Raw genomic sequence first — 26,464 nt, 5'->3', positions numbered from 1 at the left:
ATGGCGGCGGCGGCCGCGCTGGGCCCGGCGCCGGCCTTGTGCCGCCCCCTGCACTGGTCCCGCCGCGGGCTGCGGCTCCACGACAACCCGGCGCTGCAGGAAGCGCTGCGGGACGCCACGTCCCTCCGCTGCATCTATATCCTGGACCCGTGGTTCGCAGCCTCCTCCGCCGTGGGCATCAACCGCTGGCGGTGAGTGGCACCGGGCCTGTGGGCCGCGCGTGGGACCGTGCGGGACGAGGAGGCTCCCGCGGCACCGGAGCGCTCTTGTGGCGGTGTGGGCCGTGTCGGTCAGGCCGCAGCAGCACGCGCTTCTGTGTCGGGCCCACTTACTGCACCCCCCGGCCCTCCTGCAGGAGAGCGGCTGTGCCTTGTGCACTTGGCCTCGCCGCGGTTTTGTCAGCGATGCTGCCTCGCTGTGTGGGAGGATGCCTTCAACTTTATGTAACGGCATTAGACTTTATCAGTGGGGCGAGTGTGTGAGAGCAGCAACCGATGGACATTTAGCTTTCTTTTCCCTGAATTTAGAGACGAGGGCAAAGAATCCGCAGCTTCGTGGCTGCACCACGCCTCCCCTCTGCCCTTGGGCTGCCGGGCGCGCGTAGGCATGTGCGCACGCAGCTCCGTTCCTCCCATCAGACTTTTTTAGGGAAATACACATCGGCTGCTGCTAAGAAACTAGAAATGAAGCTCTATGGGTTTTCCCTCATCTCTGCAAATGGCAAAATGTATAGCATGGGTCATATCTGTGCAAAGATCAAGACCTGATGTACCTATAGCCAGTAACATTACATAATGCTGTTGTGTCAGGTCTCAGCAGCCTGAACATTTGGAACTGCAGTTCAGACAGGGATTCTCCTGAGCAAGACTCCCCGATATACAAGTGAAGCAGATCTCCCACTACCCCCTTGGAGGGAGCCGACAGAAAACCACCTGGCTAAAACGCTTTGAGAGCTCTTGGCAATGTCACGTGGCTGTGCACTAGGGAAACTATATTTGTAATTGATTGCCTCTGCTGTGCACTTTAGCTTTGTTTCAAGGAATGGGATTGTATGGGTCATATCTGTGTCTTTCTAGAATCCCACAGCAGAGGATGGCTTAAAAATTGTAAATGTGCAGAAAGTTCCCTCAGTGTAATCATTTAAAGTACAGAAAATTGTGAATTCTGTTATAGGAGTCTGAATTGATCTTTCCATAGACCAGACAGGCAGCAGCAGACAGAAATGCCTTTCACGTGCTGCTGTTGTTGCTGACTGTCCTCATTTGGAAGAACCAAAGTGGTGCCACAACAGATTAATTCCTGATCTGTTTAATCCTTGTTTGTTTCCACCAACATTGTGAAGGGAGGGAAACGGTTAGGAGTCTTCATTATGTTGTAATCATGGAATATATGAGCAAGAAAAGTTTTTTAAAATAATGTTTTCTTGGAAGTGTGGAACTACTGCAGATGTCAGAAATCAGCACTACTGGCTGTTAGGCAATAAACATATTAGCAAGTTACTTATGTTGGCCAAAGTTTCATTCATTCCTATTGTAAGCCTTGGCTTTGTTTTGCTAATTTTTAATCCAAATATTCATATTCAGAGTTCTGTTCTTCTAAGGCAAATGCTTATGTTTTACCTAGTTCTCACAAATTTATCATGTTGAAAATCCTATGTTATTTAACTGTACAGTATGTGTGAGCCATATAGGACTAATGCTTGTTAAAATTTTTACAACACCTGGGACAACTGTGCTTGTACTTAATAAATGAAAAGTGGGCTGGGGCTCAGGGGGTGATTTGTTTAGGTTACCTGGACCTGTTTCTGGGTGTCCTCCTTTGTGAAAGAGTGCCCTTCTTTCTGTGAGCCCTGCACACTTTTCTCCCTCCAGGAGCACAGAGCAAACTTGTTCTGTCTGGAAGCTCACAGTTCACATTATGGGTGGTGCAGTTGAGGAGAGAGAAGTTGCCACTTTGCAGTGCAGTTGCAGCTTGGCTTTCCTTACCTGTGGGTGGTCTTTAGGGAGCTGAGGCAGATACTCACTTCTGGCAGATCACACTGCAGAGTGGGCATAGAGGATGGAGGGAAAGGTAAGGGTTGGCAGGCTCACTTAACAGAGGATTGTGTATTTGCCAGCAGTGCCAGGTGCTGAGGAGACACTAAAGCTTTAAAGCTGGTGTCTTTTGCAGAATTAGACAAAACGAAGTGACTTTACTATGCAGATGGGATGATATGTGTCTGGGAAAGGAAATACTATACATTTGGTATTTTATAGCTTAGTGGGGCATTAGTAAGACGTACCATTAAATGCAGAAAGCACTTACATGGCTTTTTAGAGTTTTGGGGTGAGAGGGAATAAATTGATGTCTTGGTATGCTCTCATCTCTGTGCCTTCATGGTGCAAGCTGAATTGCAGTTCTCTTTGCAGTTATTCAAAGTACAGATGATTCTTGCCTCAGGAGATCTTGGAGCTCAGTCTTGTGCTGCTGATGAGCTAGGAGAGTACATTTCTTTTCTGTGACGTGGTGTATTTGTAGCTAGAACTGTGAAACTGGCACAGTTCTTGCAACATTTCATTACTTGGAGTAATGCATCAAAATTTTTCTGCTTCATGTGCAAAATTCCTTTTTGCCCCAAAACCTGTAAAAAAATGTACAGTAGGGAATTACATGGTTTATGTTTTTCTCCATGTAATGTGGAGAGAAAAGCTGACAAGTGTGTTTTCCCACCTCTGAGGGAGAACATGGGAAGTGGGTTGCAGTAAGAAGAAAATCCTGGAAATCTCTTGGATCTGGACAAGCACAAATTGCATATGAGTGAATGAAAGGTGGCTGGTACTGCAATCTTACAGAAGCTTTCAGACAAACCAGAGATAAATATGAATTCTTGTTTTTTGGTTCTTATCCAAACTTCCAGTTTGATTTGGTGATGCAAATTTGCTGGAGTTCCATGCAAATTCTGATTTGCCTTTTAGCTGTAACCCATCTGACTGACACTAACTGCTGTTGTTTCTTCTCTGCAGATTTCTTCTCCAGTCCCTGGAAGATCTGGACAACAGTTTAAGAAAACTGAACTCTCGTTTGTTTGTCGTGCGAGGGCAGCCAACAGATGTCTTCCCAAGACTCTTTAAAGTAAGAGAGTAGCTTCTTGGAGCATAATGAAGAAAAATTGACGACTTGGTGCTAAACTTGCTTTCACTCTGTAATGACTGGTGATTCCCTCAGCATCTCTTTAACTATAACTAAGTTTCTTCTTTAGCTACAACTATCTATAAGGGCCAGCTTGGGAGCCAGATCCGCACCTGAACTCAGACTTGAAAAGAAATTCAGTTGTAGGGTATAACCTAGTATCAGGGTGCTCAAGCTTCTCTTTTTGGATGGTGGTCTTGAACTTTGTTTCACTAAGTCACCTCTCACTGGGCTGCTCTGTGACACACAGAGCCTTCTTTGTTGACAACTTCTTCCTTGGTGGTTATTTGCTTACTGCACTTTTTACCTAGGAAAACTTCTGTGTCCATAGACCTTTAGAGACAACAGAAAAAAAGTACACTGATCTGTATATGAATTGCAAATAGGATTTTGTGTTAATATTTCAAATTTATGGAGTTTTATGTTAGCTGACTTTTCTTTTTCTGTTCAAAACTGCTGTTTAGTCATCTCAGCAGTAGGATGGATATAGCTGGGGTCCAAGCTTCCTGCTGATGCACTGTTTAGGATGTGGAATATGCAGTTGATCAATAACAGATTAGTGGGGTACATTTCTAAAGTGATATGTCAGTGCTGCAGATGCCAGGGATAACAAAAGTGTCTCCTTGAGTATCAGGGTTTCTCATACAGTATCATTCTTCTCCATCCTGCTCTAAGATTGTATTTCCCAATGTCTTTGAAGCTTTTTGGCAATGTCTTTGATAGCGTTACAAAACTAAATTAAATAAAACATGGCTCCCAGTAGTCTGAGTTGGGGGTGTCATGTGGGCTGTGCCTTACATATGGCTGACAGAACTGGTGTCCCCCAAATCTTACTATAGACCAGCTGCCTAGGAGGAGAGGTAGCCTTGAGTCGGTACCCTCCTTCTGTAAATGGTTCTTATGAGTATCTTCTGGAGGAAGGCAGTTAGTACTGGGGAGAGGAACTGGACTGTGCAGATTAGAAGGGGCACTGACACTTATTTTGGCTTCTGCATCTTAACACATGACACAAATTATGTGCTGCTTTTAGCCTTTTCAGAGTCTGGATTATTTTTATCTTTTGATCTGCAAATAAGTTCCGGCTAATAGTAGTTCATGCCCTCTTTAGTTCAGGGTATTCACAGGATAATTCAAACTTTATTGGAGAAAAATGCTCACTTTGGTTAAAGAACAAAAACTAGTTGGCAGAGTCTGAAGTTTGGAGAGATTGATTGTGTAATTGGCCAGAACTGCTTCTTGCTGCAGTCTGTTTTGTCTGGGCAGGTGAGTTGATGGATATCTCAGACATGCTGTAACAGAGCTGAAAAAAGTAGAGGGAAGTTTATGCTATTACATGGTAAATGTATGGCTTTGGTAGGGATTGGAGGCCTCTCCAGAGCTGCTGCACTGAACTCTGAATTAGCAACAGCTCGTGCCTTGCTGTCAGCTTTTGTGGAGAGGAGGGTTATGTCACATTTGCTACTGCAATACTTAGACCTAATGTAATTTCTGTTCTCTCTGCCAGTAGCTGAGCTATGTTGTCACTAACAGTCACTGCAAAGGCACTACTGTGCATGGATACCATGACAAGTGTACTTGTTGGTAATGTGTTAACCTTTGCAGAAGTTTTTTGTCTGACTTCTGAATAAATGTCTGTAGTTTTACCATTTCTAAAAAAGTGCACTGTTTGTTCGCTCAAATGTTTTCATAATCGCTTTGGGGTTTTTTGCCCCCTACAGTTTCTCTTTGCTCTAGGTTATATACTAAGAGGCAAGTTGTCAGTCATGACTTTTCTTTTGTATATCTGCAGCAATTTACTGTCATATGGGTTTTCTCTTTGGTTGTGCTCTGCTTCCTGTGTACTACTGCATCACATAGAGCAGTGGCCTTCTCAAAACTCTAGGAAATACATTAATTTAAAATGTTGAATGCTAAAATCCTTCTAAGCCTTAATGTTTTTTTATTCCATTCTTTCAAGAAAGTAATGTGTGTTCCTTTGAGACCAAATCCATCTTTTCCAAGCCTTCCAGTTGATACTGGCTCTCTTATAGAAGAAAGAAAAGTTTAAGATATTAAATCATGTAGGAGCAGGGGAGGGCCTGGAATGTGTCTGTCTGACTCCTGCTCTCAGTTGTGGATGTTGTCATGTTCTTACTTTGAAAAATGGATGGAGAATCTCTTTAAGATCTACATTCATTGGTACATAACTGGTTAATTTCTCTGTCCTTCCTAAAATTAATTTCAGGGCTGAATGCAAGTTTAAAAATGTAGGTGGCTTTTACAGTTGTTTTCTACTTCTAAATCCCCTTCCCCATCTTTGGCATTATTTTAATGGTCTTCAGGGAACTAACCACATTTGTTCTTTGTGCTTTGCATCTGTTTCACAGGTAGAAAAGCCTCTTGTGTATACAGGGGTGATTTAGACTGTCTCACTTGGAAAATGTGATTCCTAGTTGTGTGAGGGTTTTTTTTAAATGTCTGTAGATTTCTGGTTGTGTTTGCTAAACAAATCTGTGAGCTGCCGCTCTGCTTGATGTGTGTCTTGGGAGGGTCGCTGTGGAAACCATTAAACCTCTTCTCATAGGATTCATTTTCTGAGGGAAACTAGGCCATAGACTTTGAGAACAATCCGTGGTCTAGAAAAGCCTGGAAGAGGCTGAGTACTCTTTCATAAGGCCTATGCGATGTAATTTGTGAGGGATCTATTAAAGGTATGAAGATCAGAATAAGTACATGGCTTGACTATGAGGGTTAGAACTAGGTGATCTTTAAGGTTCCTTCCAGCTCCAGCCATTGTTTAATTCTACAGTTCTAAAATAACTTTAAAAAGGCAGGACTTTAAATCTGAATTGCAGTATCACACTCTACTGTGCACACCAGAAAGGTTCACTCAGTTACTGTCCTATGTCCTGCAATTTCCTGTTTCTTTCTGTTTGGGTTGGACATTGGTTTCCTATTGTGTGATATCTTTAAAGAGACATCAGGAAAAATTTAAAATGTATTGGTTTTACTTAATATCTCCACATAAAAGCACAGGGGGTTGAGCAGAACTTCTGTTGAGGGAGTTTTCTGAAATGCTTTTTCTGCAAATGCTGGAAGAGGATGGTAAGGTTACTTCAGGACAGCATGTGCAGCAAAACGTGGTATTGGTAGGCTCAGGGGCTGAGCTGAAACATATGAACAGTAATAGACAAGAACTGAACCTACTCTGATGTGTTTTAAACCTGACATCTACAAATTTGCATAGCAGATGTGATGTTTGCTAGAGCTGATAAAATTGTTGCTTCTTTGGTTATCTCAAATCCAGATTGCTGTTCCTCACAGCAACACTCTCAAAGCTTCCAGAACTTTAAACTGCTCAGGAATTCTAAAATCTTCATTTGTAATTGTGCTGGTTAGAAACAGTCTTCTGTTTAACAGCTGAGTGTATTGTTTTTCTTGCAGGAATGGGGAGTCACTCGTCTCACCTTTGAATATGACTCGGAGCCGTTTGGAAAGGAGAGGGATGCAGCCATCGTCAAACTGGCCAAGGAGGCTGGTGTGGAGGTGGTGATAGAGAACTCCCACACCCTCTATGACCTGGACAGGTACGGGGAGAGGAAGGGCAGACATGCTGACTGGGCTGAGCTGGGATTGTCTTGTCTGCAAAGACTTCAGTCTTCCATTACACTGATCACTGTCATCCTGAGTGAGCCTATAAGGATTACTCTGCACACTCCACTTTTGATTAGAACACGTCAAAGTGCTGACAGTGACGTGAATGTACAGAAAGGTGTTGCCTCAAGCTTATTAAAACTCTGTACTTGAGTTTAATTTAATTTGCTCAGCTGTGTCCTATTGATTGCTCTCCTTGAGCATGTCCTCAGTGTATGGACTGCTTTTTTTCTGCTTCATTGGAATAAAGGTAGTTGAGCTGTTGTCTCAAACAGGTTATGAAAGCAGGGCTTTTAACCGATGGATGTGTCAGGACAGCTGGAAGAAATAAAACAAGGTAGATTGGGACAAACTTTCCTTTTTCTAAAACCTGAATGCTTTGTCTTTGTTGTGTGTTGCTGTGTTTGTTGTTTTGATGTTGAATTTTATATATTTACTTACATGTATAATCTCTCTATATCTATGTGATTTTAAACGGTGGTGACAGTCTTTCAGCTAAGATTCTAAGGTATACTTGACTTCAAAGTCAGTACAGTGTTTCACTACTATTCTTACAGGTAGCTTTCTTTTTTTCTTCCCCCCACCTTTTTTTCCCCTTTTCTTTCTGTGTGACTAGTACCAGTAATGCTGATTGTAGATTTTCCTCCTGTAAATCTTTAACATCCATAATTTCTTATGTGAAGAAGCTTTGCAATTAGCAAATACTGTGTGGAAATGTTTGTCTCTGGAGTGAGAAGGATTCTTGCACCTGTCTCGTGAGCGGGTGCTGCTTTCTAATTCTGCATTAGGTGACTATGTTTATTACCAATGTTTATTACATCCTCACCTCTCCAATGTCAACAGCCATCACATTCTTCTTCATGTCACCTATGTCTTTTCCAAAGTGGAGAGTTTCAGGTGGAATCTGTTCTAAATCTCTTGTAAGTTTTATCACCTTTCTTTATACTTCTGGGTATTTCTGGAGACGGAGAGCAGTGGTGAAAATGGCGACTAGTGTGCAAAATGCAGAAGCAACATGGATTTTTAGAGTGCTATAATGTGTCTTGTCTTTTCCTAACAGTCAGTAGCATTATTTCTGCTTTTTCCTGTGTGCTGCTAACATTAAACTGATGTCTCAGGGCTTCCTTCCAGAATGGTCACAGCTATTTGAGACAGCTATTTATGCTACTGTATAAATAAGTTTAGGATTGCATAGCTATGTATATGGAGAAACAACATGACCAACACTGCAATTTCATCTGATATTTTTGGCAGCTGGTTATGTGGCATACAGGGAAATTTTTAAGTTTCCTTTTATCTTTGGCTATCCCAGATAGCTTATTGCGTCAGTAAACTTAATCATCATGCTCTTTTTTGTCCCTTCCCAATACTTTGTAAAAAATATTAAGCAGCACAAGCCCTAGGTCAGCTCTGTCTAGGATTTTTCTTCCTGTTGGAAAAATAGATTCCTTCTCTAATTCTGTATATCAAAGAATTTTCTGTCTGCGTGGACCTTTTTCTTTATAGCAAATTATTGTGGTTTCTTTAGTTTTTTTCAGTGAGGGATCTAGTCAGATGGCATCTCAAAATGCACGTAGTATATATCAAGTAAATCTCCCTTGCCCCAGGCTCAAATGTTTCTAATAGATTTTCAGGCACATCTTCCCTTTTATCAAGGCCAAATTAACCCTCCAGCATATTGCATATATCCATGCATTCACTGTTTCCATTAGTATTTTCTACCCATCTGCTTAATGCTCATATCACTACATTCATTTGTCCCTCTGATGCCCCTGAAATGCTTTTACAATCTGGAGTTGTATTTACTTTATTTTTTCCCTCATAGTATTTTGACAGTTTTATATTTCATGCAGCAGCTATTAGTTTGTATATTTCATGACATCCTTTACAATTTCTGGGTGAATATTTGGTGACCCTGGCAAGATTTTCAAGCGTAGCATTGTTTTATGGCACTTTTTCCTGGTCTCCCAATATGTCACTTCATCTGATACATTTTTTGAAAAAAAACAAAACCCAAGAGTCATAACCTCCCTAGATACCTCCATAGTGAATACACCTGCAAAAATATATGCAGGGGTTTCCTTGTGCTGTTACAGTCTCTCCTTTCTTTAATAAGCTGATCACCTCTTTGTCCTATAAATATTCTGGAGTGTCTGTAAAGGGAATGTTTTTGGTTGGGTTTTTTTTTTACTACTTACACTTTTTTTAAAAGGTTTCTCAAGCTTTCATTTAGATTAGGAGGTGCAAGAAGGCTGTGGTTTTTTATTTAACCTACCAAAGTTTGGTAGGTTTCTATCATTGTCTTAATTTTTCCAGAAGATTCTGCCTCTGTTGTCTTAGTTGATGCTATTCTTTAATTGTTCTGACTCTTGTGATCTTTCTGGAATACTTTTTCACATCTGTATGGTATTGTTGCTCCTGGAAGGGTGTTAAATTGATGCATGCTAAAGTCACAGAGCAGGCAAGTGATAACTAACATTTTCAGCTACACCTTAGCACTAAGACTAAATCATGAATTGACACTCCTTGTGGGTTCCTGATTTCTTGTTCCATGGAGCAGTCATTTATGGCAACTAGAAAACTGGGTTTTGTCCGGTGATGGTGCGCGATAGATACCCAGTCTGTGTGGATGCACTTGAAGTCTCCAATTACTTTGACATTTCTTGGTTCTTGGCATCTCTGAGATTTCTCAGCAGATGGTAATATAGTTTTAATACTGTATTTCTCCTGGAAATCCCAGAGTATCTCTCCCTCTAGCTGTGTTATCCAGACATCTAACTCAGGGTATGCCTTTTCCTCTGCTCACCCTAATGTTTTTCCTACATAATCAGCAGGTGGTAATAATACCTGGTGGTGGCATCCTACTTCTCATCTTTCTTTAATCAGGTTCCTGACAAGATTGTCAGCCCAGTTTTAAACAATTTAGACTCATCTTTCACTCCTACATAAATGGATCCAGCACTTCTCTTGTGCCCTGCAGTGTATTCCTGGTACCACCCCCACCAGTTCCTTTTAAACTTTTGCCAAGAGCCTGCTCAGTTAACTTGTGAATTAGACCAGTTTTACACAGTAGGAAGATTACAATGTGCCCCTTGTTGGCACTGCCAGCATAGTTGTGTGATTATTCAGAGCATCTTTCACATCTTCTTCCCCAAAACAAGAAGAGGTGTATAGAAAATGAACATCAGTGCTGAAAAATACTCCTAAGAAAATCTGGGAATTCCCAGTCAAGATTAGCCATGTTCAGATTGTAGAAGTCAGACAGAAAAGAAAATCTCTTGGGTATCATTTTAGCCTGCTCATAAGCCTTTAGTTGACAATTATTCTGTCTGACAACTTCCAGGTGACAGGTTGTTTTGTCTCTTGCCTAGATCTGCCTGTTTTCTCCTCCTTAGGATCAAAATTCTTTGTAGTGTGTTTACTGATGGTCAGCACTGTGGTTTCTGCAATCCCAGGCAGGCTGGGTTGTTCAGCGGGAGTGGTTTAGGTCAGAAAAGAACACTGTGATCTTGTGTGTTTGTAGCATGCATCAGGATCAGCTTTTCCTCACATACCCTAGCCTAAGGCTGAAATGACAGTAGAATGTGTTCTCATAGGAGCACGTACTAATTTGAAGGAACCAAGCATGGGGAAGCGTGCATGCCTTGGTGCTTCTGCAGTTCTGTACACTATGCCAAAAAGATGTGTTATTTCTAAGAAGATTTACTCAAACTTCTGCCTGCCACATCTCGTTATTCTATCTCGTCCTGTGTGGTGCTCTGGTGTCAGGTGCTTTCCCCCACTGCCTATACTCAGCCTTCATCAAGTCACTTCTTCATCTCTCATCTTCTCAGTATGTGTTTCTGCAGAAGTTTGTTCTTTGTTCAGCATCTGTTGGATGGACAGATCAGTTGGTTATCGCTCCATCTCCTCTCTGAATCTGTAGAAATACCCTTTGTTCTATGTACACAGAGCCCTCCATGAGCTCTCTGGAGCGGGGATTTGGATCAGAGCAATTGCATAAGCTGGCGAGGCTAACGAAACAGTCCCCGTGAATCCGTACTGGGGTGCGTTGGGCAGCCTGTGTGCCGAGTGCTGGCAGCCAGCTCTTCCTCCTGCAAGGAAGCGGGGGAGCACATTCAATCCCTTGCCAGAACCCAGCCTCGTCGTTTGTAAGCGAGCTGAGGTGTCAGGTGTTTGAGGCCAGCAGCTTTCCTAAGCCCATTAGCCATCCTGCAGGGGCACTGCTGTGGAGATAATTCAGAAGATGATACCTGTGAGGGCGTGCATTCGAGTCTGCAGACACTCTGCTGTCACAGGTGACTGATTGTAGGATACCTTTTAATCATAACAGTGCTGGAATTGTTTGGGCAGGTTTGGGTTGCCTGCTTTCCTGAGGTGAAGTGTGACTCTGTGACTGATGGTAAAACAGACCTTCATAACTTCTGGCACCAAGGTACTACTGTCAGATAGTGCTGGGCAGCATATTTCTAGTTTGGTAGCACAGCCAGTTTTGGGTGTGCTCACTAACTTAAGGTTAGGTTCTGTGTGATGAATACAGTGATTATCTGTTCCACTTCAAGAAAACTAGAACAACTGCCACATGTGACAAATTGGGCTGGGGGAGATGAATGAAGTGGGGGTATTAAATCCTGAAGAGGGGCCTCCCTTTTTTTTTGTCATTAAAAGTCCTGTGAAAGTGTGGCCTGGATTAGAAGGTCAATGAGAGGAAGGAAAGGACTCCTGCTTGGGGAGCTTCCTGTACAATTCTTTGTACAGAAGGCTGAACAGTACTACAGTACCCAGTAAGTGTAGTATAATATCCCATATTGTGCAATACCTAATATTCAATAGTTCTTTTCCTGGCAGTATTATGAATGGTCCAGATTTAGTGCATCACGCCAGTGTCAGCTGCTGCGAAATGTGCAGCTTGTCCTAGTCCTATCTTAAAATATTTGTGTTCCAGATCCAATAACTCTTTAGGAATTCAGGAGCTGTGCTAGGTAATTTCACTCATACTCACATCCTTGAGGATTTCAAGTCCAGACACTAGCATCCATCTGCTAGTCACAGTAGCTGTCTGTCCACAGAAGTTTTAGCTGTGGATCTCAGACTGAACGGCAGCTTTAGCAGGAATGAAAAAAGAGGTAGTATGGAAGAAGTAGCTTCCCTGATCCCATCCCATGCCCATTTGCTCAGGACAAACAGGATGCAGCTTTGTCAGCTTTTTTGTTTTGCTTCTGTTTTCTCTTCTAAGCTCTGAATTCCTATGGAAATAAGCGAGCCTCTCTAGAATGCTGTAACTGGAAATGCCTCACTTCTTATCCAGTGGAAACACTGATTTTTGGGGGATCTTTGGCTGGTCATGTTTGGGTACTCACTAAGCAGCCACAGAGAAGGGTGTGGTGGGTAGAATTTGTGAGTTCTGTCATTTCTTGCCATCACTGGGGTGGAACATGGAGACAGCAAAAAAGTGTATGTAAGAAAGCAGAGATGCGCTCTGGTGTGGTGATGCAGGACAGAACGTGTTGGCTGTAAGGCAAATGCAAGTACATCTGTCTCTGTGTATGCCTGTGTCAGAGGGCTGTGCCCACACCGTGGCCATGTTTATAGCCTGGCACTAAAAACGTACAGTACTTTGCACTCTGTGCACATCCTGATGTCCCTCCCTCCCTCTCTCTCCCCCTCTCTCTCCCCCTCTCTCTCCCCCTCTCTCTCCCCCTCTCTCTCCCCCTCTCTCTCCCCCTCTCTCTCCCCCTCTCTCTCCCCCTCTCTCTCTCCCCCTCTCTCTCCCCCTCTCTCTCCCCCTCTCTCTCCCCCTCTCTCTCCCCCTCTCTCTCCCCCTCTCTCTCCCCCTCTCTCTCTCCCTCTCTCTCTGCCCTGTTCGTTAATGTCTTTATCTCCAAGCGTTTACAATTTAAAAGCAGAAAACCGGGAGGAAACTGCAGGAGGCTTCATTTTTAATCTCTTCAGCCGTGCTGCCCGTGGGGGAGGCTCCGCTTCCCTCGGCCGGGCGTGTGGGAGGGCTGGCTGCCGGCCGGGGCCGCTCCCGGGGCGGCGGGGAAGCCGGGTCACCGCGGAGCACACGTGCGGGAGCGCCCGGCGTGTCGCTCCTCCCCGCCACACGTGCGGCCCCGGGGGAAGGGGCGGCACATGGCGCCCGCCCGAACACTCGGCTTTAAGCCCGGCCCCTTGCATAAGCTGTTGATTGTAATGGGTGGGGAAGGCTGCTGTGCTGCAGCTCCTGTGTGAGCTGTGGGGTTGCCTGCCTCCGCTTTATGTAATGCTGGCGATCCCTGTGCTATCGGCTTTGCTGTTAACTCCTTCCACTCCTGCCCAGGAGGGGGGTTAAAAATGGAATCTTTTAGCCCGGGGAAGTTTGCCTTGCCCAGGGGGCTCCTCAGAGCTCTCTGTCCCAGGAAGAAATAAGACTGCATGGCCCCAGCAGGCTGTGGATGTTTGGTGAAAAAGAGGGATGTGTAACCTTGACTGTTTTTCCATAGTGTGATCTGACACAGGTTAATACCATAAGACAGGGCTGCATGTGACCTTATGGCATGGAGGAGGATAGTGATCTGTCTAGTCACGGGGAGAGGAGTGATGCAAACTCGGATTTGTCTCATCCAAGATAGGTGGAGGAGGCATCCCTAACAGGCCGTCTTCTGTGTCAGACAAGAAGGAAGTAAGGTCAGAATCAGATTAGGATATCACGAGGTGTCAGGAGAACAGATGCAGGTCTAAGATTTGCCACCTTGGGGAGACAGAAAGGCAGTAATCAGAGATTTCATACAGGGGTCTGATGAGGAGCTCCAGGAGAGAGGTCTGATGCTCAGCTTGATTCGGCCAGAGCTGCTTTGGGTTTTGTTTTTTTCCTATGGAGATGAGAAAGTATGCGATATTTTGTCCTCTGATGTATTTTAGGGTTTTGTTTGGTTGGTTTTACTATCCCTTTGAGGGATGCATCAAGTGAAATACATGTCTATAAGGATTTCTGTATCCAGAGTGAAAGGCTATCCTGAGCAGAGATAGCAGGGTCCAGTTTGGATGTCATTTCCTTGTGTCTTCTGTGGTAGTGAGGCTGTGTTGTTTCACCTTTTTTATTTTACCTGCAGAATAATTGAGCTGAATGGCCACAAGCCACCCCTCACCTACAAGCGCTTCCAGGCCATCATTAGCCGTATGGAGCTCCCAAAGAAGCCAGTGAGCACTGTAATAAGTCAGCAGATGGAAACATGTAAAGTGGACATCCAGGAAAACCATGACGATGTCTATGGGGTCCCATCCCTGGAAGAGCTAGGTATGTGTCAAGAGTGAAGGCAAGGACTACTGCCAGCTGAAACAGGATCTAGTGGAACTGTGTCCAGTGGGTGGCACATGTTCTCACCTGACATGGGCTGCCTCTAGCCATAGAATGGCCTAATTTTTTCAGTAAGTGCCAGACCTTGTGATAACACACTGGCATCCCTTGCACTGTTGTTAATGCCCAGCATCCCCTTTAGCATTGCTCTGAAGTGCTCTGCATCTGTCCTTGTGTTCTCTGTTGTACTGAGAATGTAACCACTGTACTAGGGTCTCATGTCCTCACCAACTGCTTTCCTCCTACTGTAGTCTCAGGCACATTGTGTAACAGACCTGAAGAGGTAAGCTAACTGTGTACCAGGTTTAGATAATTTCATTCTGTTATTGCCAAGCGGCACCAATTTGGGAACTTAGCAAGACAAAGATATTACAAAAATTTCTTTCACTCATCCTGCTGAGCCTTGCAGTCCTGTAAGACTTGAAGAAGGAAAATTAATAGCTGAGGCATGAGGAATGCAAGATTTAGATCAGAGAAGTGAATTTAAATGAAAGGGAAGAAAGGACTAATGCAGAATACTGTCTGTGTGTCTGTGACAGGAGGCTCCATACCATCTTTATAGGAAGTATCTCCTGGTACCTTAAGGCACATTTTCAACAGCTGTGTAAAAGCACAGGGCTTCACAACAGGAGTATCCTAAGGGCTGCAGTCCTGCATGGATCTACTTTCTTTATTGTCTGGCCAAATGTGAGACTTCCTGTAACCTTACACTGCTCTGCTTGCTGCCAGGGAAGGCTCCTCTATCTGCCCAGAGCAGTACAGGCAGACTGTATCATTGCTTCCCCCTTAGCAGTGGTTCTTTTGCATTAATCCTGTGCCTTCCCCAGCACCAGCCTCAGCAGAATAGGAACCTCAACAGGAGCAGCTGGGCTATCTAGTGAGCTGTTGATGGCAAGGTGTTTTGTAAGGCAGAGCTGTGGAGCAGATGTTTCATTGCCAGCTGCTCTGGCCTTTGGAGCAGAGCCCTGTGGGTAGTGCTGACACACCAGAGAGAGTGCTGGCTGTGAGCAATGGGGAAAGTCACCATAAGGCTGCCTGAAGCATTGAAGGGAGAGGCCTTTGAAATGCAGTGTCATGAGCAGGCTCTCCCCATATCCTACATTATTTCCCTGCTGTACAAGGATTAGAGCAGCAAGTAAGGCACATTAGGCAACAGTAGTATGTACTGTCTCTCTGTTGTTAATGCATAATCCCATATATGTGCCTTTTGTTTAGGCATGGCTTCAAGTTTTACAAAGTTCTTTCTCTCAGGCTTTCCTACAGATGGTCTTGCCCCTGCAGTTTGGCAAGGAGGGGAGACAGAAGCTCTGGCACGGCTGGATAAACACTTGGAAAGAAAGGTAACCTGTTATTTTAAGTAGCAATTCCTGCAGACTGTGTCTCCAAATAAAAAATGTAGTGTTGCCCATTACCCCATTCCCTGCTCTTCTTAGTGGTGGTCATAGCATTCACCTCTGGAAAGGAGTGTATGCTGGTTTTGGAGTATTCCTGTGATCCTAAGTTTTGTGTGGAGCAGGGAGCTCATGGACTTCCTCAGGTCCAAAAATGTTTAGTATATTATTTGTGCTGCTATTTGAAGCATATTGGACTCTTTTCCTTGTTTCTACTTCTCAGTTTTCTTTAGAGGAGTGCACACCTGGAAATTCTCCTGTTAAGTTGTATAGTCCCTGCACACTGCACACCATCTCTTTTTTTCTTTACCTGAGGCATTAGTGCGAGTACATGCTTATAAAGGAATGCCTTCCCCTATAGGGAAGATTAGCTTCTTAAAATAGGTTGTCTCATGTCTGGCATTCCTTGAGGCCCTTGCTGAAATGATCAGATTTTTTTTCAATGGGGCTGGTGTTCTTGATTATACACAAGGCAAACAGTTTCAAAGTAATGAAAGGTGACCCAGCTGCCAAAGCATGACTCACTTTTAACTATTTTGTACTTCTTTAATGCTGGTGACTTGATGTCATTTGTGGAAATCAAAGCATAAATAATTGTGCTGAAGAGGGAATAAATTATCAACATAATGCTCCATATAAGGGTCTGAATTTCCCCAGTTTCCTTGTTCAGTGTGTGAAATGAGATAGACATACCTGGACATAAACAGTTGTGTTAGCTTCTATCCCTAGGAACTCTCAGGGCTGTTAGCTCCTGTATGCAAAGCAAATTAATCCTCTTGGGCAAAATAAATGACTGGTTTAAATCCTGGAGCAAAGGTTTTGCTTTTCTTGAATGGGGCCTGGGGGGTGAGATTGCCTGCTGGAGATCTCTCCCAGCAGTGCTTGGAAGTAAATAGAAGAGACTGTGCTGTCAGATGTAAATTGCCTCACCACCTGCACAGAGACTTGCCTTTAGCAGTGTCCCACAAATATAAGGGGCTTTTGCTTCATTTCTCCTGAATCTGTCTAGGCATGGGTTGCAAATTATGAAAGACCAAGGATGAATGCCAATTCATTGCTGGCCAGCCCTACAGGACTCAGTCCCTACCTGCGTTTTGGCTGCTTGTCCTGCCGCTTGTTTTACTATCGTCTTTGGGAGCTGTATAAGAAGGTAAGACAAAAGGTTCACCTGGAGGGCAAGGTGGGGGTTGAGCATATCATGAGCATCATGCTGGTTGCCAGACAGTGTGTCAGAATTGGTGCAAAAGATACAGTTGCCTCCCTAGTGTTTGATTGTTGGGCTGAGCTTGTTGCTGTTACAAGAGGAGGCTTTTGGGTAAGAAAGTAATTCTCCTGTATGTACTCGCTGAAAGGCTTTAAATCTGGTGGTACCTTGTTCTTCAGTCTGGACTTCTGTGTTATGAGCCATGGAGAGCCTTTTACTGTTAGTTTTACATCATTCCAGCCATTTGTCATAGTACTGAATGAACCTGTGTCAGTGCTCTGACTTCACCATCTGGGCTTTCTGATAAGGCGTGATCTGGCATTGAGCTCCTTTGTGGCAGTGGTCAGTAGTTGACTTGGGAAGTGTGTGTAAATGCATGGGTGCCTCACAGCTCAGCTTCATGAAGCCAGTCCTTCTATGCTTGTAGACACCTGTGTTCCCTCTCCACAGGTGAAGCGGAACAGCACACCCCCCCTCTCTCTGTACGGACAGCTTCTGTGGCGGGAGTTCTTCTACACAGCAGCCACCAACAACCCAAAGTTTGATCGCATGGAGGGGAATCCCATCTGCATACAAATCCCCTGGGACAGGAACCCTGAAGCCTTGGCGAAGTGGGCAGAGGGAAAGACAGGCTTCCCTTGGATTGATGCAATCATGACCCAACTGAGACAAGAAGGGTGGATCCACCATCTGGCCAGGCATGCGGTGGCCTGCTTCCTGACCAGGGGTGACCTCTGGATCAGCTGGGAGTCAGGAGTCAGGGTGAGTCCTGGCATTTTTAGATATTTGCAGGAGGCCATAAGGAAAACAAAGTCTCCCTGGCATTTGCTGTGAGGATGGACACACAGGTATGGCTCTTGCTTCATGTGTAAAGGTGCATGGAAGAGCGGATTTGCTAGAAGGCTCTTGGCCAGCTAACAGCCTGACTTCTTTCTGCCTTCGCTGCAAGGCTCTGACTGTATCACAAGCCTCAAGTAACCATAACTAAATGTGTTTGGGACCCACTGGTAAATACAGACTAGGGTTTTGGGGGCCTTTTCATTTTGGGTTTGTTTTTTTTATTTGTTTGTTTGGTTTTTTGTAAAAATTTTCTCAGTCCCTCTGTTTTCTTTGCAAGTTTAATGTCACTTCTTAACAGGATATTTTTCCTCATTATAAAATCTATCACCGTGCCGGTCAGGGAGCACTCCATGATTGTGAAATCTGAGTCTAGAGTCTCTCAAGGAAAGAGGTAAAAGACCCTCCTCTTGGGCCATCCGAAGGTACAGACAGCTTGAACCTACCCAGTGTACATACTGCCCTATGCAAAAAGTGGAGGCAGGGCATCTAGTCACAAAGCTGACAAAGAACATAATTGAAAGTGCTGCCTAAAATGCAGCATCTGTGCATGGATGTGAGTGAGTTTCTGCTGAAACCTTTCTGCCTCTCGGTGGTAGTGTGCTCTGGGACCTTCAGAGGGGTTCTTCTTGCTTTGGTGCACATTCTTCTGTGTAGCATCCTCTCCTTCCCAAGGTTGGTGCTTTACACTTGTTACGCCTGCCAGGCTAGGATCAATACCCAAAGCTTGCTGCAACACTAGGTAGTGTTTTAGTCTGTAGCTGCATGAGATAAGCCAGCACTTTATCAGTGTGAGCAGACCATGCCTCCCTAAGTGAAAGTGAGGTACAGGAAGTGAGATACATTGACCAGCTCACTGACTTCAGCCAGCAGATCACCTCTGTGCTGCTGCTCTGTTCTCATAGCTCAGTGCCTGCCATCTGAAAGAGCATCTTGGGTTCTACTGCCACAAGGTCCTGCCCAGGGAAGGTCTCAGTGCCTTTTTCTCCAATTGCTGCAGGTGTTTGACGAACTGTTGCTGGATGCAGATTTCAGTGTGAATGCAGGCAGCTGGATGTGGCTCTCGTGCAGCGCGTTCTTCCAACAGTTCTTCCACTGTTACTGTCCTGTGGGCTTCGGACGTCGCACAGACCCCAGTGGTGACTATGTAAAGTAAGTGATGTTACTGGAGCTGATCTTTGTTTCTGGATCTGTTAGCCAAAGTCAATCAGTGGTTCACAGGTGCAGGGCACTTTCTGTGTGTGCTACACTGCTTTTTACATGTGTTTGCAGGAGGTATCTGCCCAAGCTAAAGGGTTTCCCCTCACGATATATCTATGAACCGTGGAATGCCCCAGAGTCTGTGCAGAAGGCAGCCAAGTGCATCATTGGGGTGGACTACCCCAAACCCATGGTGAACCATGCAGAGACCAGCCGACTGAACATCGAGCGCATGAAGCAGATCTACCAGCAGCTGTCACGCTATAGGGGCCTCTGTAAGTACCAGCAATTGCAAAAGTTTGTGTCTTTAATAGGAGATAAAATGCTGGAAGGAGAGGTCATGATTTAAAATGGGTATTACTTTTCTCTGTGGCCTGTCCTTGCAAGAGGAAGCAGTGCCTGCCAAACCTGTTCAACTGGTTTCCAGGGAGAGCTCCATTATGTTCTCAGACAGCTAAGAGTGGAGTTTGTTAAGACCAGAGAGCTGCTGATAGCATGGCACCATCCACATACCACCAATTGTCCATTCTTCACTTTGTTAGAAAACCTAAGCAGTGTATTCTAAATAAATTCACTGCTGGATCATGGTGTGTGTCTGTAGTCAGCACTGGGTCAGTGTAGCTCTGAACTCCTCCTGCTTTGGGATGTGGATGTGCTGATTGGCGGTCACTAAGGTATTTCTGTGAAAAGCTTCTCCCAGCCCAGGTGTGTTTTGTTTCTTAACTAAGATCCTCTTGCCATTCTCTAGGTTTACTGGCATCTGTCCCTTCATGTGTGGAAGATCTCAGTGGCCCAGTCACAGACTCAGCTTCAGGGCAGGGCTGCAGCACTAGTACAGGTGAGTTGGAGCTATTTGTGTGCTTTTGGTTTTCCTGTCACCTTAAAGGCTATAGGCAAGAGAGGATCCTTTTCTAATAAGAGGGTGTGTAGCTAGGAAAACATAGGTTACATTCACATTCCTTTACACTTTCTTTAGAAGTCCCCATGAACCTTAATTTCTAAAAGGGCTAAAGAATAAGAGTTTGTTAATCTTTTATTGCCTGTATGGGATCATATGCAGCCATTTGAGGGAGAAGTGCAGATCACTGTAGGGTTAATCAGGTATGATTAAGCTGTCCTGTGTCAAAGGAGGATACTTTTGTGGTTTTTTCTAGGTGACTTAATTCTGCTTTTAACAAAGATTTTTTGGTAAAAGTTTTCAGGGAGGCTGTGACCAAATGTCTCTGTGCTTGTGCAGTCTTCTTTCTCCCAGCTCTGTGACAGATTTGGCCAGGGTGTAGTTGCAAGGCCATCTAAACACAGGGAAACCATTGCAGTAATTCTTCTTCCTTCTACAGCAGTGAGGCTGTCTCAAGCAGACCAGGCTTCTCCAAAACGCAAACATGAAGGAGCAGAAGAGCCATGCCCTGAAGAACTGTACAAACGAGCCAAAGTGACAGGTCTCCCTGCGTCAGAGATCCCTGGAAAGAGTTTGTGATTGTGAGTACTTCTTAGCGTGATCTGGCTTAAACTACAGTTTGAGAACTTCCTGGTTCTGGAAGAACCAGAACTTCATGGTTCTGGAAGCTAACAAGGCTCAGTCTTTACTCCCACCATTTTAATGAACAAAATGGACTTCCTTGTGGAGGCACGTGTAAGGCTCCTAAGTGTAATTCCACAGCCCAGAAGTAAGGCAGTGGTCTGCCCCGCCAGTTGTTTGGGTTTTTGTAACTCGCTGTTACTCCATTGTCTGGTGGATAGCGGTGCCCTGCTGCTGGAGCCATCACAGAGCACAGTTGTTGGTGTGTTTGCTCTTGTGAGGCTGCTTCTCCTTCCACAGAGTGGGCTCACAGCCAAGCTTTCCCGTCTGGTGAGAGTATGGGCTAGAGCAGGAGAGCAAGCAGGTCCAGTCGTCTGCCTGCAATGCTCTGATCCCAGGAGGGAAGGAGCTGGTCACATGTTCTGCCAGCTTTTCAGTATGACAGGGAAGGTCAAGGCAAATTCTCTCTTTTACTTTCTCCTACAGCCAGCGACAAGCGCCTTGCAAGTGAAGAGGGAGAGTGCTGAAGAGGTGACCAGAAGAGTAGGAACTGCTGTCACAGAGGGACTGGAACTTGAGATCTGCAACAGAAAATCCAGGGTCTCATTTAAACTGTGTAATTCCAATAGTTGCCACAGAAGGGCACTGCATTACTTGTGCTTGGGAATATTTGGCTCTCTGGTCTCCAGAGAACCAAATACATCTCTTCTCAGCCATGCCCAAAATCTACCCACAGTAAAGAGGGCAAGAACATTCTGTCAACTTGCTCACTCCCAGGTGTATCTTTCTTTTCTGACAATGGCTCAGTGCACATGACTTGATGCATTGATGTAGGAATCAGCATCTGCTCATCTCAGAAATAGTGAACATCCTTTCTCACCAATAGTACTTGGTGATGATGTATGCTGATGAATTCAATTTATAGCAGAAGTTACGAAGGAAGCTGCTATAATGTCAAAAATAGAGTAACCGTCCTATGAGAGAACAGGGAAAACTTGGTATTTCTTTCGTTAGGCTAGGGTGACAAGGAAGGAAATGTTTTCTGAGTAAATCAAGGTAATGCTTATGTGGGATGGAAGAAAATGAAGGTCAGCTGTGGCACAAGAACAGATACACTTGAAAGGCACTTAAAACTTTCCCTGCTGAAGAACCTTGCCACTGAGGGGTGAGCCCAAGTGCTTTTGCCTGGAATGGGCGGTTTCAGAGCTCTTTGACATCTGGGGAGGAGGAACTCTCTACAGCTCCCTGAAAGGAGGCTGTAGCCAGGTGGGGATTGCCCTTCTCACAGGCAACCAGTGGAAGGACAAGAAGACACAGTTTAAGCTGCACTGGGAGAAGTTAAGGCTGGACATAAAGAAAAAGTTCTTCACAGAAAGAATGGTTGGGCATTGGAATGGGCTGCCCAGGGAGGTGGTGTAGTCACCGTCCCAGGGGTGCTTAAGAAAAGATTTGATGTTACTATGGTCTAGTTCACATACTGATGTTAGGTGATAGGTTGGACTCAATAATATCAATTGTCTTTTCCAACCTAGCTGATTCTGTGACTCTGAGAAAGAGGAACTCTTCAGAGAATAAGATCATGCATTGATATGAGCAAAGCAGTATCTCAGAATAGATCTGATCCAAGTAATAAGGAAGCTACACCTGGGCCCAGCGTTCTACAGTATTTCCTTCCCTGAATGAGAGCTCTCAAATGAAGCCTGTGCCTGGTGTGTAGCCTGTGCAGTGCCTCATACTGATAGAGGATGTATTACACATCAGCTCCTTGAAGTGAGTCTTCCTCGAGCTCAGAGTCCAGCGACCATTCTGTTCACTCTTTTCTGTATTGGCATTTGTGTTTTGAATTTCCATACCGTAAACTCCTGTACCTGCTGCTCCTCCTTGCCACTTGCATTCACACTGGTGCTTTGTAGCCTAGCAAGGTGATTGTGTAGCTTTCCTGGCTCTTAACCGTGCACTCCTTGCCGGGTCCTGTTACTTGTCAGGTCAGCACAGAGCTGACAGAGCTCCTCTGCATGCCACCAAAGAGTACAAGGGAGGGTAGTACTGCAGAAGATTCTCTCTCATGGCTGTTTCCAAGAGAAATTAGATTGAGTAGCTTGTCCTGTGCAATGGGCTGCTGTTGGCACTGTTTTCATTTGCTGTCCAAAACCTTTCATCCCTGCCTGACACAGATAGTGTGGGGCTATATGTGAGCTTATGCAACTAACTTCTTGGGGAGTACAGGACAGTTGTCTCCCACTGGGATAATCAGATTCAGTTTTGGAGCCTGTGTTTGAACCCAGAGTAACAGGGCTGCAAATAGAAACTGAGTCAAATGTACCTGAGAAACCTGAAGTGGTTGAATTGAGTCTGTGAATAAATTTAATGAATAGCTGAAGAACCTTTCATTCCCATTCCCTGGGGTATTGATCTTACGTTCTTTTTCTGCAGAGAATCCACTGGGCAGACTGAACAAGTAAACAGAATCACTTTTCCTAACCTTACTTTATTCTAAGCGACACTATTCATAGTCTGGCTGGTGGATAACCCAGTCATCAACAAGTCTTGTCCCCTTCAGTCTGACCCAGCTGTTACTCCCATTGTCTTGGGGGTAGAAAGAAAAAGAGATACTCCCATACCCCTGTCTTCTGCTGCAGAGAGAAGAAAGGGGGGAAAACATGCACTTTGTACACATAGGTTACAAAAATTGTGACTTCTGTCATTTGGAGAGTTTCATGTTTAGGCAATTGTCTGTAAATACAACTTTTTATAAATGTCTTTAACCCTCATTTTGCTGTCATCCGAATTATTTCACTTGGTAAATGGACTTTTTGGGGCTGGATATGTGGGGGTAAAGAGTCAAAGGGAGGGGAGGCTACATCTAAGCAATCTAGAAGGCTTTGTGGAGACAGGGGAGATCAAATTTGCAAGGTTTCTGTCAGTACCTGGGATATGAGTGGTGGTATTTGGAAGAGCTGCCTCTAAGATAGTAGCACTGGGAATGACACAGACACATCAAGCCAGCCAAAGAAAGATAAGGGAAAAGCTACCCTCAAGAAACCTTTTAAGTAGGCTGGGATTCATCCACTCTGGCATCTTTTCCCAACTGAAAAGATAAAGGTGGGTAAAACTGTGACAAGTAGGGAATGACTGTTCATTGTTTTCGTTAAAATTTAGAATTGGGCGTGTTCAGTTAAAGTACAAGATGGCAGATTGAACTAGTCTACACCTTGCTTAGCTTTGTGACAAGTTCTTCCTCAGTTGTGGGTGCTAACAGTTTGAGTTCAAAAAGACTTGGCCGGTTCATGGGGAAAGAAAAAGCCGTGAGTAACCATTAGTAAAGATACCATTGTTGTTTCAGAAGCAGCAGAGGTGTGCTGGAGGCTGTTGTAAAGAAGGTGGCATGAAATGGATGCCAGTTCAGGGATTTCTATTTCCTGTGTCGGGTCAAGCTGGCAATACCTGACCTGATGTAGGCACCCCCAAGATGGGCATGATGTGAGCTCTTTGCTCGGGCAGAAGGAGCATTTTATGCTCTCAGAGCAGTGGCTTTGAGATGTTCACCAGGGTAGTGTGAAGGCTCCTTTCAACTGAGGGTGAATACTGTGGCAGAGGAATCCTACAGAGCTGTGAACGATTGCTCAGCTTGGATCTCTTGTCAGTGATTGAGCCTTGGCTAATGACTTTAAAGCTAAGTCATGAACTGGTATTAAATACACTAAGCAATGCATTGACTAGCAAGACACAGAGTCAGGTTCTTGTGCATTCTGGAATCCTCCTTGGTGCTCCTGTGTAGACCTACTTGCTGGAACCTCAAAGCAGAATTACATGAGGCACATTACTTTTCCTACTAACTAGCAAGACTTAGGAAGGGCATGTAGCCATGCAGTTCCTTGTCATGGTTCAGCAGTGGGGCTGATTTGGGACAGAAGTGCCCCAGCTCATGGTATTGCTGAATTGTTCTCTTGTTTCTGGCAAGGACCTTCTGGCCTTGAAAAAGTAAAACTTCAGTGCTTGAGGTGACTCACATGTGGCAAAAACCTTTTGAAAACAGCAGCCTGCGCCTTAGAAGATGATGAGCCAGAATGACAGTAAACACAGCAACTTTTTCTAGCCAGAGTGTAATAAGGTAAATTAAAGCTGGAGAGATTTGGTTTGAGCCTCCTCCTCTGTACTGGCCAGGATATCTGTTTTACCTGTCAAAGGAATGATGATGATGTGGCTCAGGACTGGAAATGGCTAACCTGGGATTTCTAGCAGAGACTCAACTGCCTGCTCCATGTGCTGATGTTTGAGAAAATTCCCTTCCTCCATGTCTCTGTCTGCACAAGGAAGGAGCTGGAGGGGCTGGCTGAAAGGTCTGAAAACAGAAAATATACCTGGATATGAAGAGATGGAGCTGGAAATGTGGCCATTTGAGGCAGAGGATGAAAGAGCAGTGAAAAGGATGGCTGATGGAAAGAGAGCAGAGTGTTGGTCTGGTATCACAGTTGCATCTTGGTGGAGATCAGGTGGTTCAGCTGGGGGAGAGGAGCAGGAAAACTTCTCTCAGCACATAACCTCTCCTCAGGTTTCCTTTAAGGCTGAGAACAGTTGGTCTGAAGTGATGGTCAGTTGGACAATTTGAAAGAGAAAAATCAGCAGATGCCTTGTGAGCAGAGATGCTGGCTAGGATGGAAGTGCAGTCCTAATTTGCAGCAGATGTGTGTGCACTCTCCCAGGGGCCCTGTGCTCTACTGTGCTTCTAAGGAATACACCTGACTGACAGTAGTGCAGCTAGAAAGGTCAAATTGGGTCTCCTGCCAGGCCAGAAGGGCTGGTGACCTGACTAAAGGTCAGCTCACTAGGGGGTGAGCTTTTGGTGCTTGGCATCCAAGCAGAAGGTGAGTGGTGGTGATCTTGCTGTGGGACAAGGCAGCATCCTTACCTTTTGCCCCAGGTCAGAGGCCAAATGACAGCCATGCTGCAGAGAAATCACACTTTGGTAGGTGAGGTTTGTGCTTTGAGATAGAGCTACATCAATGGTCCCCCAAAGCTCCCTGCATGAATGCTGGTGAGGCTCTTGGGTTCTGCATGTAATACAGTTCAGTCAGTGCATCCCAACAGCACAGGGGACACTTAGATCACCATCAGGAGCCTGCCCCAGGGTTACCTGCACATGGTGCTCCCAGGGCCGTGTGCTTGTCTCCACACTAGTCTGAGAGTAACATCTCTTTCCAGTTTGTCTGGCTGGTGACTGAGACTCCTGAGAGAGAGGACTGTATGCCTTGGAGGGCTCAGCTTGCTCGTCTCTGGAGGAGCAGCTGACGTCCTGGGTCTTGGCCAAAAACTAATACCATCACCTCAATGGCAGTCAGCTCTGCGGTGTGAGAAACACTGATGGGAATGGATGTGTCTTTAATGTTTGAACTGCTAAAGAAGTGCCACTCATGCCATCCAGGACTGCCACAGACAGGGACTGGGAGCACAGTGGGCATGCAGGGAATAGGGAAAGTTCTCTTCAGGTACAGAAGTAGCCTTGGGATCTAAAAATACTGATGCTGTGCATTTCTGTGCATAGCACAACCTGCACAGTTTTCTGAGACAGCCTGCAAAGCGTGGGGAGGAGAGGCAGGGAAGAGAAACCTGCTCAGACCAGTAAGGAAGAGCAGCAGCAATGAGTACCCACCCAAGATAAAATGCTTCTTGGGATATATCTGGATGCAAAAGTGGGTCTGACCTTTCTGGGGAGAGGTCTGAAACTTTGAGATGCATTTTTTTCCCCTCCTTTGTGTCTATGGAAGGTGTGTGTACGCTGCTTTTTAAATTCCCGTTGCAGTGCTTGCAGCCCTGGTAAGCTTCGACAGGGACGGGGTTTGTACTGGGGCTGCCAGACCTGTTGCGGCAAACGGGCCGTGGGTGCCAAAGCGCAGCGTGGTTATTGCCGCTGCTCCTGCTGCCTGCAGGCTCCTCCCCGCTGCCGAGGAGACCCCCGCAAGTGGCCCTCTGTGTCCAGCCCCTCGCCCTGGGCTGCTGCCTGCCCGCTCGCCCAGCCGGCCCCTCTCCTGGGCTTGCTCCTCCCGGCCTCGGGAGACCTCGGCCGTCCCCCGCAGCTGCCCTTGAGGGTGCAGCCTCCAGCTGCGGGCACAGCTGGGGGCCGGTCCAGATGCGGGCACATCTGCCCCGCCGGGGCCGGCCTTCCCCGAGCCTCGGGC

The 26,464-nt window shown here is 45.3% G+C and overlaps 1 protein-coding gene across 1 annotated transcript; it reads left to right on the top strand.

Moving 5' to 3' along the window:
* On the top strand, window positions 1–23,059 carry CRY2 (cryptochrome circadian regulator 2). The gene is made up of 12 exons (XM_005522470.3): window positions 1–191; window positions 3,003–3,111; window positions 6,592–6,734; window positions 13,893–14,077; window positions 15,389–15,477; window positions 16,538–16,678; window positions 17,183–17,494; window positions 18,570–18,721; window positions 18,842–19,044; window positions 19,518–19,607; window positions 20,107–20,248; window positions 20,775–23,059. The coding sequence occupies exons 1-11, from the start codon at window positions 1–3 to the stop codon at window positions 20,244–20,246; spliced, it is 1,755 nt and encodes a 584-aa protein (XP_005522527.2). The 3' UTR covers window positions 20,247–20,248; window positions 20,775–23,059.
* The last annotated feature ends 3,405 nt before the right edge of the window (window positions 23,060–26,464 follow it).

This window comes from Pseudopodoces humilis, chromosome 7, assembly GCF_049639895.1.
Source record: "Pseudopodoces humilis isolate 2021_Gansu_Grassland_sample_001 chromosome 7, ASM4963989v1, whole genome shotgun sequence".
NCBI classification, from domain to species: domain Eukaryota; kingdom Metazoa; phylum Chordata; class Aves; order Passeriformes; family Paridae; genus Pseudopodoces; species Pseudopodoces humilis.
This window is presented reverse-complemented; position numbering and strand designations above follow the sequence as displayed.

What these genes read in the sequence shown, in the direction of transcription:
- CRY2 (XM_005522470.3), top strand. Translation starts at nt 1, where the DNA reads ATGGCGGCGGCGGCCGCGCTGGGCCCGGCGCCGGCCTTGTGCCGCCCC. An exon ending in ACCCTCTATGACCTGGACAG is followed by an intron (nt 6,735 to 13,892) that starts GTACGGGGAGAG and finishes TTTTACCTGCAG; the next exon opens with AATAATTGAGCTGAATGGCC. An exon ending in ATAAACACTTGGAAAGAAAG is followed by an intron (nt 15,478 to 16,537) that starts GTAACCTGTTAT and finishes GAATCTGTCTAG; the next exon opens with GCATGGGTTGCAAATTATGA.